Below are 13,651 nucleotides of genomic sequence, written 5' to 3' on the forward strand. Positions count from 1 at the left end.
GATATCCCAGGGGGGTAGATGTCCCCCCGGTCGGGATTGCCCCTTTCTGTGCATGGGCATAAGGGTCCCCTCGGAGACATGGGCATAAGGGTCTCTTTATGCATGGGCATAAGGGTCTCTCCTTGGAGCTCTCGCCTACGGGGCCACGCCCCACGGCTGCACAAGCAGCATTGGCGGATGGGGCATGCTGGGGAGCCCTGTCGCCGGCTGTAAGAGGCTCAGCAACTGGAGGAGCCATGGGCATTCCCCCCCCATCAACCCCACCAGCAGGGTTTGGAGCAAGGACAGGGGCCCTGTGGAGTTGGGCAGATGCAGGGATGCCAACCACAAGGGCGGCCTCACCCAGTGCGGCCTGGCTTTGAGCCGGGAGTGTGTAACCTGGGCCAAAACAGTTGGGTGGTACACCTGCTGAAGGGAACCCTGGGATACCCCTTGCTGGTGTGTGAAAAGGCCAAGTCATCCCTGCCGTAAAGGGGAACCACCCATATGGCAGGAACTGGTTCCAGCCGGTCGGTGGCAATAACCCCCCGGATCCTGGAACCTCACCTGAACCAAGGCTGTTTGCAGTGTCAGGGATCTGGCTGCGGTCCAATACTGCTGGAGCTGGTGAGACAGGTGCTGGCGACCCTTGCACCGGCAGGGGCTGCTCCGAAAGCGAGCATACGGGCAATGTGGCCGGTGCAGATGCTGTTTGCCCAGTGACGACCTCTCTGGAAGCCTTGATTGCTTCCAGCCTCTCTGAAATAGATAGCCATAGATCTTTGCGAGCTTGCCCTTTAGTAACCTTAGAACCAGAAGTCCTGGGAGCCAGCCTGGCAGGGGTGGCTAATGTAGGGATCCCTAAGTCCTGCTCAGCAGCCTCCAGCCTGGATAGAATGAGGGCCATGTCATGATCCTCATCTTTGGATGAGGAAGAGTCGGCCCTATGGAAGTGGCGCTTAGCTGGGGGACAGGGGGCTTTAGCTGGGGGGCAAGCGGCTTTGCCGTTGCCTTTTTTCCCTCCCAAACCCTTCTTGAGCTGCATTGCTGTGTATTGAAATGCGCTAACCAACTTGGAAGGGAACCTTGGGATAGAAATGCGCTAACCGAACTTTATTGTTAATTTGATTTCTTTATTATTATTATTATTATTAATTTTTATTAGTAGTATTATTTTAATATATTGTTATTTATTTATTATATATCTTATCACACCGTACTAACACACAAGGAAATGTCGAGTACCTTTCAGTAGCTCCTCTCACCCCCCTTTCCCCCCTCCTTTTCCTTCCCCTCCCCTTTCCTTATAAAGGCAAAGGGGCTGCCAGGCACAATGGGCCACCAGGGGGTGGCGGAGTGCTCAAGAGTGTGGGAAAATCCCTGGTGCCTTCCTGAAGGAAAAACAGAAAGCAGCCGGTGACCCACTGCTGGTAGCAGCGAATGGACAGCCGATGGGGGTTGGCAAGCCCAGGCATGGGAGGCAAACGGGGGAGGCAAGCCCAGGGGATGGAAAGACTTTCCTTTCCCTCCCTTTACTAAAGGCTACCCGGAAGTAAGCCACACAGAGACCCCCACCTGTACAAAACTGGCCCAGCTGTGCTGCAGGCAAATGCAGCTCCTAGGGAAGCTCATCGCCGGCAAGGTAAAACACCCTTCAGGAGGAAGAAAGCGCAAAAGGGGCAGACAGGGAACAAAAGACACCCCCCCCCCGAAACAGCCGAGGAGGGCTGGAGCGCTGCGTAAACCAGCGGGTCAAGAGAAAGGGCAGGAGGTGAGGGGGAAGCCTCGCGCTTGTGCCGCGGGGGAGAGGGGAGCAAACCATGCTGCTGAGTATGCTGCTGGCGAGAGGAGGAACTGCCTCATCCCTTGGATGCCACCATGTGCCACTGCTGCTGAAAGTTGGACTGGTGAGTAGGTTGAGGACTGAGGATGCTGCCGCCGCCGCCACTGAAGAAGAAGGCACGAAAAATTCCAGCTCGAATGGCCTGAATGAAGAGGCGGCTGGGACGGCGCAGCCTAAATAGCAGCCGACTCGATCCGCCCCCCAATGATGCCAGGGGCGAAGGCCAATGGCCTTCACCCTTGTCCCGTCCTCCCCCCTCCCGCAACAGCCTCCCCCCCGCAGCCAAGCAAGCCGAGCGCGGGGTGAGGGCACTAACCTAAGGCAATCATGTGCTCTTTACCTGTACAGGCTGTTCATGATGCCAGCCTATTTCAAATGTTATTAAATGAACTTGAAATTAAATCCATGGTGATATTTGCGCCCTGGAATGAACTTATGTGGACGTTTTGTTGCAGCAACAGAAGAGGATAAGAGACATGAAGTCTCTGTGTGTGAAATCTGATTTGCAACAGGGCATTCTGTGTTTTAAAAACAGTTCTCAGGTGTTAAACAACTTGGGAAAAACGTGTAAGGAGATAACACCCCTTACTTTGGTTTGGGAAGTGGGGAGCACATAACAGTGTGGTGTAATTATGGAGAAGTGCCATTGTGTACCTCTGCTCTGCCCTGAAAGCAATTGGCTAGCACATTCTTCAACACAGCCCTGCACAAGTGAGTAGCATTTAGTATGCCATCATTATGACAGACCACTGTTCGGATAAGAACCCATAACAAGAAACGGTGGAAGAGCAGAAATTGGTTGATGATGAAGTGCAGGAAATCAGTTTTACCTCAGTGCAAAAGATGGCCAAAATGGCTAGAGGAAATTTTGTGACATTCCACTTCCACTGAAAAGCCCATGCATGAGAAAGTGAAGTTACATATCGCTGGAACTCGGTGCTGGGAGGGAAGGGCACTTGTGGCTGGTAATGGTGCTAACAAGCATATTGAAATGTAGCCTGTGTGCAGGTGTTGTAAATAATATAATAATAAAACAAATACACTGGAGCAGCAGAGATGGCATATCAGCTTGCATGACACCGTGTATGACAGTCCAAAGCTCTAGTTAAAGAGAGGATTTTGAAACGATGACAGTATCTTCCAGTAACAGAATCTGCTTCCTTAGGCTCTGACAACTGGGAATGGGAGAAGGGAGATAAAAAGTGCTTGGTATTCAGATGTCCTTGAGTGTTAAAAAAAGAAGAAGAGAGGATGATGATGAAAACTTGCTGCCTTTAAAAACAAACTGATATGATATTGCTGCGCATCAAAAAAATTGCCTCTCTTTTTGAGCATGTTTTCAAAAGATTTTGACAAGTACAGGGAGGAGGTGGCTGTATCATTAAATAACTTGGCAACTTTTGTAACCAGCTTTTTGGTATCACGGCTGTTCAAGGGAAAGTCAATAAACTTTGATTCCCAGCATGAATGTAATTACTTTAGATCCCCCGCCCCTGTCGGTTCTTGCGAAAGAAGGCTGCAGCAGTAATGTAATATCAGATGGCCAAAAGCAATTCAGAAATCTAGGGTCCCATAGGATAGTGTTCAAACGTAGGGAGGCTGGGGGTGGAATAAATCATATCTCTGATCTTGTTAAGGATGAGAATATCACAGAGAAGCAAATGTGCAGGTGGCATTAATACTGGAATACTGTAGTCAGACTTGCAAGGGGAGCAGCAATCTTTCATCTCATAATCCAAATTCTTATAGTGAGCGTTATCTTTGTGTGATAATCTCTGCTTTATAAAAATGGGCTCCTCCCTCTTCCCATCTGAAATATGGCATGTAGGTTTCTCTGCTACTGCTTTTCTTTAAAAAGGAAAGAAAGAAGGAGTTCGTTTCATGTTGGTTTCTCTTTCTCTGTCTCTCTCTGCCCAAAGAGAATTTAAATAACCCTTTCGCTTAGGCTTTATTTATAGAGAAGCTTGAGGGTTTAAAGGCTGTTTTCAGCTTCTGAGCGAAATATCTGCAAGAGAAGGATGAGGAAGACAACTGAGCTGGAGAAACCCAGCTGTTGCAAATTGATTTTAGAAAATGAAATAATCATCATCATCATAATAATAATTCCTTTCTGTACTTTTAAAAAATTGTACAAAATAAAGTATTTGTCATATTCTTCCAACAACTGTCACCTTGTCCTAAGGCAGAGATGGGGAAGCTCCGGCCTGAGGTACCAATCCAGCCCTCTGAGGTTCCCCAGAAGGCCACACATGCTTCCCCTGGCCCCTGATCATTTTGCGGTCTCCTGGCTCTTGTGCAGCCCCCCCCCCCCGTTCTGAAAGGTTGACTGCCTCTCCTAAAGCTTGCTTACTTGCACTAAGTCTTTGAAGCTACAGTATGCTGACATTTTTTTGTTTTTGTTTTTGTGACTCAACTCTGTTTTCCTTTGACCCCTCCCACCACTGGAATGCCCCCCTCGAGAGCTTCTGCGAAACTGAATTCAACCCTCGGGTTGAAAGAGGTTTGCCACCCCTGCCCTAAGGTTCTGATGATTGCATTGGCTCACTTTTTAAAAACCTGCAATTCTGTTATTGACATCTTCCATATGTTTCAGTTTTGATATGTTTTGATTTTTTTGTGATCCGCCCAGAGATCTTCAGCTATGGGGCAGTATAGAAATTAGGGATGTACGAAACACCTACCTGGCTCCGCGCCGGGCAATCCGCGGTGGGGGGGAGGCGCTCTGTCCCTCCCCCCAGAATTCTGCCCGGCTGGCTCCGCTCCGTGGCCAAGCTGCAGAGCCGCCAGCCAGCTCCGGCCGCCCGCAGCCGGACATCCGGCTGCTGGGCAGCCCTGCAGGGACACAAATGGCGGCTGTTGTAGCCGCCGCCATTTGTGTCCCTGTATTGACCTGTGATAGGCTACGTAAATATTTATGTAGCCTATCACGGCAGGGGGAAAAACCCAGCGTATGCAAATGGCGGCGGCTACCGCCATTTGCGTACGCTGGGTTCCCCCCCCCCCGCCGTGATAGGTTATGTAAATACTTACATAGCCTATCACGGCCTCCGCAGGGATGCAAATGGCCTCCCTGTGTTAGCCGTGATAGGCTACGTAAGTATTTACATAGCCTATCATGGCTATGAAAAGGAGGAAGCGAATGGCGGCCGCAGGACGGCCGCCATTTGCAAAGCAGCACGGACGGGAGCAGGTAAGTGCTCGGTTTCGCGCACCTTTCGTGGAGTGGGGGCGGTGGGGACTTCATTCCATGCGCCTTTTGTGGGTTGGGGGGGCGGGGGCTTTGTTCCGCAAAGGATTTCAGGGGGCTGAATGCACTGGCATTCGGCCTCACTGAGATCCGTCGTGGAATTCTCTGACATCCCTAATAGAAATATAATAAATAAAATAATAAATGAAATGAAATAATGAAATGAAATAATAAATGAAATGAAATGAAATGATATTACAGTTGGGAACTGAGCCTTGGACTCAGGCCAGCTAGTCATTGTATGGTGTTTGAAACTAGGTCTTGTAAATCTAGCATTTTATCCACTGAACTACATTGACTCCCTCCAACTTGATTATTATCTTTCTAAAGCTATTTCGGGGGGTGAGGGGGCTTAGTCCATGGCAAAAACTGTTAGTCGATACCCTCTCTGTTTTCTAATGGATGTGCAGAGTCTGTAGAGCATGAGCAAGTAGAGAGGTGTTCTGGTGGGTCCCCCATAACTCTGGAGCTCCCTTCCATTCCCTTGGTGACTGGGCAAAGCCTGGTGACTGGGGTCAGCCAGGTTGAGGGTGTTAGTGGTGGTTTAATATTTAAGCTCTTTATTTATTTATTTTTACTAAGAGGGCAAAGTTTGTTTCCTATCTTGAATATTAATAATAATAATAATAATAATAATAAGCATGTAGCATGCCCCCCTCCCATCACTCCAGTAATTAATATATTGTAACCTACTCAGAGTCTACTGGACTGGGCAGGCAACAAATCTAAAATAAATCCTTATTTTTTTAAAGTCACTTGACACTACTGGAGATAAACAGGCTCCTTGCCTCCATTGTGGCATACAGACTTTTGCTTGCACTTTTTCTTTGCATTTGTTGGATGATCATGGCATGGCCTATGCATGCAGCAGAAGGAAGTGCGAATGAGGTGGTAGAGTCCTGAGCTGATAGAATGGACTGTACTACTTCAGATAGCAGGTGGTGGGTTATATTTTTAGATGTTTCCCCTATGTGAAAACTTTTCCTGCAAATAGAAAACTAGCACAACAGAGAATGGACTGGTCTCTAAAACCATTTTCCCGGATGTACTAATTTGTTTTTTTTTCCCTCTCTTTTTTAAAGTACTTGCAGGGAGGGTTTTGTTGTTGTTGTTTTTTTTTAACATGGGTGAGCTTTCAAAAATGTGATATCCAATCGCAGTCTGAAGTGGTAGAATCCACTCTACCACCTCAGGATTTTATTGCCTTATTCCATTGCATGGGTCGACCGGACCCATAATGTAGAAGGATCAAAGTGGGAATGGAAGCAACCATTTGGTGGTTAGACACCACCAAATTGTTTCACGGAGATGGCTGGAAAAATCCATATCATGGTAGGAGGATGCCTATGACAACAAGAGATGAACTTCCCTGCAGATTGCAGTCCTGTTTCTGCATTTAGTGGGGAAGAATTGTGCTATGGATATAGTGGGCATTTTGCTGGACATGATAATTGTATTGAAACCCCAATAATAATGCCTTATTTTGTCTTGGAGGAGGTTAAAGTTCCCTCAGAACCATACGGGCCATTTCTGATAACAGCTCAGAAGCTAGAAAGCATATGTGTGGGGCTCTAAATTGCCATAGTATGGCATTTCATTGAGAATAGGGCCATTCCATTCCCTTTCTTCTGCAGTCTTTTATACGTCTACCTCTACTCTGGCCAAGCCATCACCATGAAGCTTGTTCTGTTGTTGATTATCTGATGTGTATAGTTTATTTTAATCATAGAATATGGTAGCCTTTTTTGTGTGGATATGAAAGAAAAGGAACCCACTGGGACTGGCCCCAACCTCCCTGAGAGGGGGGACTGCTCAGGACTCAATCCCGGAGCCCCCTTCCAAAAACAGGACTGGCCAAACCTGGTCTTTCAGTCCCCCCAAATACCCAGTAGCCAACCTCTTAAGCCAAGAGGCACTGAAATTAGCACCAAGGTTATGCAGAGAGATCACACCAACTAAAGGTTGGATAAAGGTTTATTAAGATCAACATAAAGGTGTCGAAGGAAAGGGAAGAATGGAAGTAGCAAGTTACACAGAGAGTACAAAGCTAAATCACTTAGCTATATACAGAGAGCTTCATGAACGCACATCTAGGGATGGCAGAGAATTCCGCCACGGGCTCCGGGGGGGGGGGTCGGATTCTTAGAATCCGCCTTCCCGAAGTCCGTGGCAGAACAGGCCACCCCACCCCGCCACCCCACAAAGTCTGACCTGGCCGGATCCTACCTGGCACCACCAGGTCCGGGTCCAGCCGGGTCCATCCACGGCCGGTCTTCCGATGTGAATGGTGTCCTGCCTAGCGGACGCCATTTGCGTCCTTTCCCCTTACCGTAGGGGGATTTATGTAGCCTATCACAGTAAAGGGAAGGGACGCAAATAGCATCTGCTAGGCCGGACAGCATTTGCATCCGAAGACCGGCCGCGGCCGTAAGTCCGGCTGTGGCTGGCCCTGGCTGGCGGCTCCGCGGATTTGCTGTGGAGCAGAGCTGGCCGGGGAGGATTCCAGTGGGGAGGACTGGATCACCTCCCCCCCCACAGACCCCCCAGCAGACTCCAGGTAAGGGGGTTTCGTACACCCCTATCAGCACATAGAAGCCAAAATAATAAATCTACCTGGCTTATCTTTACATCCTAACCATGGATCTCCCTGGATGTCAACCAGCCGTCTGCAGGTCCAGGACCAGCAGGATGAAGGGAGACACCATGCCTCAACCTCAGCCCACTTTTCAAGCCCAGCCCTCGCAACCCAGGGCAGATTTTCCTTCAGCCAATCACTGGCTCAGCCCCTGGGTGGACCACCCTAGCCTCCAAGAGGCTGGAACTCCCCACCAACTCCAGCTGTTGGCACTTTCTAATTAGCGGGGGCTGCGTCTGGCCTTGGGCAAAGGGCTGAGGAGCCTCTAGATTACAAACAATTCCAGGTGGTTACCTCTGATGTGACAGCCTGACCCAATCTTATGGTGAAAGCAGGCCGTTATCCTTGACAGTGGAGGTCTTCTTTTCTTTTTGAAAAAGCATTTTAGATCTTCTCTTTTTATAATAATTGACTTGGACCATTGTGAATGGACCAGAACTTGTGCAACTATGGTTCTCAGTAAGCCGAGCATTTAAAATGTTAAAAAGGAGATGTCATGTGGCTAAGTGGCTATCAGGTGATTAACTAGTTTGATTGCTTGTGGTTATATTGCTGTTCAGTAGAATTGCTGCCCTTCCTTCCTTGCTGAACTGGGAATCACCTTGTGGCACTGCTATTGTCTCAGCTGATTTTTTCTTCTCTTATTTTAGTAAAGTCAACCACATGAAAGATGAACTCAGACAAATTGTCTTTAAACAGGATCAATGGCACTTTCTCTTTTTCTCTCACATGCATTCACACACTCACTCACTCACTCACTCAGAAAGAGAAATTTGCCATGTGGAAAACAAAATAGTCAACAGTCATAGTAGTTCTGTAATAAAGTTTCTCCTACATGACGTGATTAAACTTTGGGAAGGAAAAACTGTCATAAGTATGAAATGGCAACTAAACGCATGGCCTGTACACTTTATCCTCAGTGGTAGAGCACATGCTTAGCATACAGAAAATCCCTGGTTCAATTCCAGATAGGGCTGGAAAAAAGCCTGTCTGAAACCTTCAGGCAGTGTCAACAATACTGGGCTAAATGGGCCAGTGGTCTCAGTATAAGGCAGCTTCCTATGTTTCTACTCTGAAATTCTACTTTTACCTGCCAGAATTTCAGGCTTCATTCTATTAGATGATGATGATGACGATTTATTTCATTTCTATAATAGCCAAAGCTCTCTGGGCGGTTTACAAAGATTTACAGTTTACAACTGTTCAATACAGTTGTAAATTGCACTCCCCATTTACAGTACCTGCAGGCCTTGCATAAATCCTGTTTTCTTATTTATTTAATCATTTATTTTCTCTTGGGTCTCTTGGGGACATTCACAGTCTTTATTATAGAAAGGTTATTCGGTAGCATAAGTAGGCTCTGTTAACGACAAACCTCCCAAACTAGAGTCTCTTCCAAACATATGCCAGTTTTGTGCCACTACCCACAACTGTGTACTGATACATTAAAATGCAGGTTTGTAGTTAAGACACAAGATGCCAAAATTGTCATATCACCTCCAAACCTGTGCCACAGTTTGGTGCTTGTTTTGTGGCACAAATCCTGAGTTTTGTGCCATCACCCAAACTGTGAAAATGACATACCCTTAGGTGGGGCCTGGTGAATGCTAAAACCCCCACATTCTTATATCACCTCCGAATGTATGCCAAAGTTTTGTGCCACAAATCCTGAGCACAGAAGAGCACAAAACTGCCATTAAACTTTGGGATAGGTTCAGAAGTGATATAAGAATGTGGAAATTTTAGCATACACCAAGCCCCACCTAAAGGTTTGTCATTTTCACTCACTCAGTGAGTACTCAGTGGTGGCAGTACAAAATTTGGAATTTATGGCACAAAAGAAGCACCAAACTTCTGGCACAGGTTTGGAGGTGATATGACAATGTTGGGTTTTTTTGTGCTTTAACTATGAACCTGCATTTGATGTATCAATACACAGTTGTGGGTGGCATCTAGGGGTGCACGAAAGTCACTTACCTGGTCTCGCAGCTTGCTTTGCGGTGGGGGGGAGGCGCTTCGCTGCTCCCCCCCGAAGTTCAGGCCGGGGGGGCTTCCCTCCTTGCCCGGCCGAAATTCGGGCCGGGGAGGAGGCGCCTCGCCCCGCCCGGCCGCGAAATAAATATCTTTACGTAGACTACAGCGAAAATAAGGGCAACGCAAATAGCGTTGCCCTTATTTTCGCCGTACTCTACATAATCTTTACGTAGACTACAGCAACCAAATAAGGAACGTGAATGGCGGCTCCCTATGGGGGCTGCCATTAGCCGTACGTGCTTTTTTTTTTTTTTAAGTCACCCGTGATAGGCTACGTGACGATTTACGTAGCCTATCACGGCTGACTTTGCAGATCTCGCCATGATAGGCTACGTTAATCGTCACATAGCTTATCACGGCGGCTTTTTTTTTTTTTTACTTTTCTTGGAATGGCGGCGGTGGCAGCCGGTCGAAAGACCAGCTGCCGCCCCTGCCCCTGTCGAAGACCTGCCGAACCGCCGCCGGGACCCGCCGCCACGAGGGACATTCGTGAAAGGTAAGTCCCATCCCGCGGGGGGCGGGGGGCGGTGGGGGCGGAGAATTTCTCCCCGAAACTACTTCGGGGGGCCGAATACGTTGGCACTCGTCCCCCCGAAGTTTCGGGGAGAAATTCTCCCCCATCCCTAGTGGCATCACAACACTTGGGATTTGTGGCACAAAACTTTGCAGAAAACTGGCACAAAACTTTGGCATACAGTTGGAGGAGATACTAGTTTGGGGGGTTCATAGTTAACAGAGATGTGTAAGTAAAGCTTTGGAAACTCAAAACATCATTCTTTAAAATAAATAAATACATCTCTCTTTCTCTCTCTCCCTCTCCCCCAGTTTTAGTGATGGTCCTAGCCTGATCACATGACTCTTCCATTCAGTGGTTCAGCATGCTGGCTCAAAATCACATTGAGATGCAGGACGAGAAAGTATCTAATTTATTTTCATGGTTTTAAAGTAACATGAAGGTTAATGCAAGGAGGCAGCTAAAGGAAATATAATTTACAGCATTTCTTGTTTCTTCTTACGATCTTTCTGCAACTGTGTTGGTAATCTAATTGCTTATATTCAAACCCTGTTTTGCTTTGTCATCCTAAGATTTTTTTCCTTGTCATTTAATTAATTCACCCATCCTTAAAAGCCGGTATTTTACACTATAGCTGTATCTTTAACCCTTTGAGTATTACAATATAGTTTGGAAATACACTGGTACAATCTGTTTAGGGGGCATAGAAAACTTGGCGCATTAAAGATGAATGAAATTTGATCGATAATCTGAGTCCTACCAGTAGAGAATTGTGTGCATGCTTTTAATGGTTTTCATTAAAGATTACAGTTAGTACTCTTTCTCCCCATGGTAAAAACAAGAAGTGCTCCATATAGGATGTGCCACAAAGATAGTTCGCACAAGTGGCATTACGATAAAGAAAAAAATGACAACATTAATGATGCTCATTAGCAAATACTACAGCTGGGCATAAAATGTCTCAGACAGAAATATCCTCTCATACATTACTTTTTCAGAAAATCTGTTTTTTTTTTATTTTGGTTTCTACATTATGAATCCTCTTAAACAACTTTATTGGAGCTGGTCCTTAAAATCCACATTGGCTAAGGTATCATTATCATCACAGTTGCATACTAAATTGCAAAATAAGCTTGTTTTTGTTTTTTTAAAATATTTGGCTTGGTAGTTTGCATTTTATTTCCCAATCTTGTGAGCACAGGATCTTAGGCAAGGCAACAACATTTGCCTAAGAAACAGTTCAAAATACTGTATGACAAAGCAAATGTTACATTTTAACCTAATCTTTATAGGCAGTTGGCTGTATGACTAATAGAATTACGTATGCATAAAGTTGCGTCTACTGTGTTGCAGCCAAAATGTAGAATAATGGCTTGTCAAAGTGTCATTTGCAAGTGAGATCATAGATTTTGTAGTCCAAATTAGGTTGTGTTCTTTTTTTCTTTTTCTTTTTTTGTCAGGTCATATTCTAATAACCATATTGTGTATTAAACCCTGTGATTATCTGAACACTTGACAGATGGTGGGCTGTTAATTTGTATGTAAGAGACAATGATTGCCAGTGCAGCATTAGCATTCAACAAAATATGAAATGTCAAAATCCACTTTTTTGTGTGTGTGCAACATTCTTCATTGGCTTATTTTAGCAAGGTAATTGTGGAAGAATGATATCTTTTTATTGCTATGCATATGCTTCATACCTCTAAACTATCAAAAACTGTAAAGGAATTTGTGGGTGAGGTAGGAGGGGGGAGATTTTTTACATTTCTGCCCATCTAATGATCTTTTGTTAATTTTGGACTGTGATCAAAGAGATAAGAAGCAAATTGGAGAGAAATAACAGTAGCTGTAAAGTGGTGCAACCTATCTTTATTAGTGTGAGGCTGGAGATGCATTATAGTACTGCAGTTTCTTGGCCTGTAGGAGAACTGTAAGGAAAAAATGAAATAGATGTTAGAACGGGGAAAGGGTCATTGCTACAGGGGTGTCTGTGCTGTTGTTATCACAGGCAACCTGTGCTAAAGAACATTAACAAAGTCATTAATAATGCGGATCCAGATGAACATTTCAATTCATAATTTTCCTTTATATTAATAACTAGCAAAGGGGCAAATCATCAGAGTAGGCCACACCTCTGGCCCTCCCTAGTCTCACCTAATTTTTGCTTTTTGATCATTCTGCTTGGCTTGGAATTCTTAGTCTGATTTCTTAGATATCATAATGTGCCTATGTTGGCAATGGAGCTCATGCTGCTCTGGGTGCCATTGGTTTCAGCTCAGAGGTGGGCAACCTGCATGCAGCCACATGCAGCCCCCTCCTGCTGCTCCTCCCCAAGGTGTCTGTAGTGGCTATGGAGTGCTGAAAGGATGAAAATTAACTTTGTTTGAAAGCTAATTTTGACCCTTTTGGTGCTCTGTAACCATTACAGATGTCATGCCCTACCTGGAGGAGGATTCGTCTGAGGAAGAACAGGAGGGGGAGATCCAGCACAATGGGCCTCAGCCAGAGCTAGGCAAGGAACAGGAGTTCCTTCCCTGGAACCATTACAGGAGCAACCTGGCCCCTCTCAAACAGTTCCTGAATTCCCCCAAATGCTGGAAGCAGAGCCTGAGATAATCCATCCCTCTGAATGGCATAGAATCAGATGCGAGCTTTTTTTTTGTTTCTGCAATTATACTTGCTTGTTGTGCTTTTGAAAATGGAGGATGGAAGTACCAAAGGAAAAAAGGAAAGGCTTGAGAATGCCACCTACCCACCCAATTGCTCCCTCGGCAAAGGTTTCTAGAAATGCCGGAGATGAAGAGGAGTTGCTTGCTTTGATAAAAACTATGTCTTCTCAGCTACCAGAGCAGTCAAAGAAACTTGAAACAATTCAAGACTCAATTACTGCCCTTCAGGGGGCTGTGGATTTAATTAATATATCTTCTCAAAAGATGGAAGCGAAGGTTAATGCTCTTGAAGATCGGGTTACTGCTCATGAAACGGCCATCGAAATGTCTCACAATATTTTGTCTGCTCGAATTTCTCAACTGGAGGCCTTCAGACGCAGAGCGAATCTACATATCCTTGGTATTAAAGATGTGGCTACTGATATAGGTCTGGCTGAATTTATGGATAAACTTTTGCATGAGCTATTTGCTTTACCATCTGATTTTTTACTTGATATTGAGAATGCATATTGTGTTCCTGGTTCAATACGTGGCACTAAAGGGATGTTTGGGACTGTTGTTGTTCAATTTTCATAAGTTCTCCACAAAAAACTACCTTATGAGTCTGTCAAGAGAATGAGGTGAGCTGCGGTGGGGACCAGCAAATGACAAGATTATGCTCTTTTCTGATTATACTAAAGAAATCGCTGACAGAAGAAGGCAATTCACCAAGGCAAGAAGTTTGGCAAAG

General features: G+C 45.8%; 1 protein-coding gene across 1 annotated transcript in view; it reads right to left on the reverse strand.

Annotated features, from left to right (window-relative positions):
• Positions 1-3,763: 3,763 nt before the first annotated feature.
• The window catches only part of LOC146355057 (uncharacterized), a 162,886-nt gene continuing 152,998 nt past the window's right edge, over positions 3,764-13,651 (reverse strand). Inside the window, exon 5 of the mRNA XM_084829837.1 lies at positions 3,764-3,827. Within this exon, the coding sequence (XP_084685963.1) occupies positions 3,764-3,827 (64 nt within the window). The remainder of the gene's footprint in view (positions 3,828-13,651) is intronic.

This window comes from Heloderma suspectum, chromosome 2 (assembly GCF_057233095.1).
Source record: "Heloderma suspectum isolate Gila_16-S chromosome 2, 16-S_ref, whole genome shotgun sequence".
NCBI classification, from domain to species: Eukaryota; Metazoa; Chordata; class Lepidosauria; order Squamata; family Helodermatidae; genus Heloderma; species Heloderma suspectum.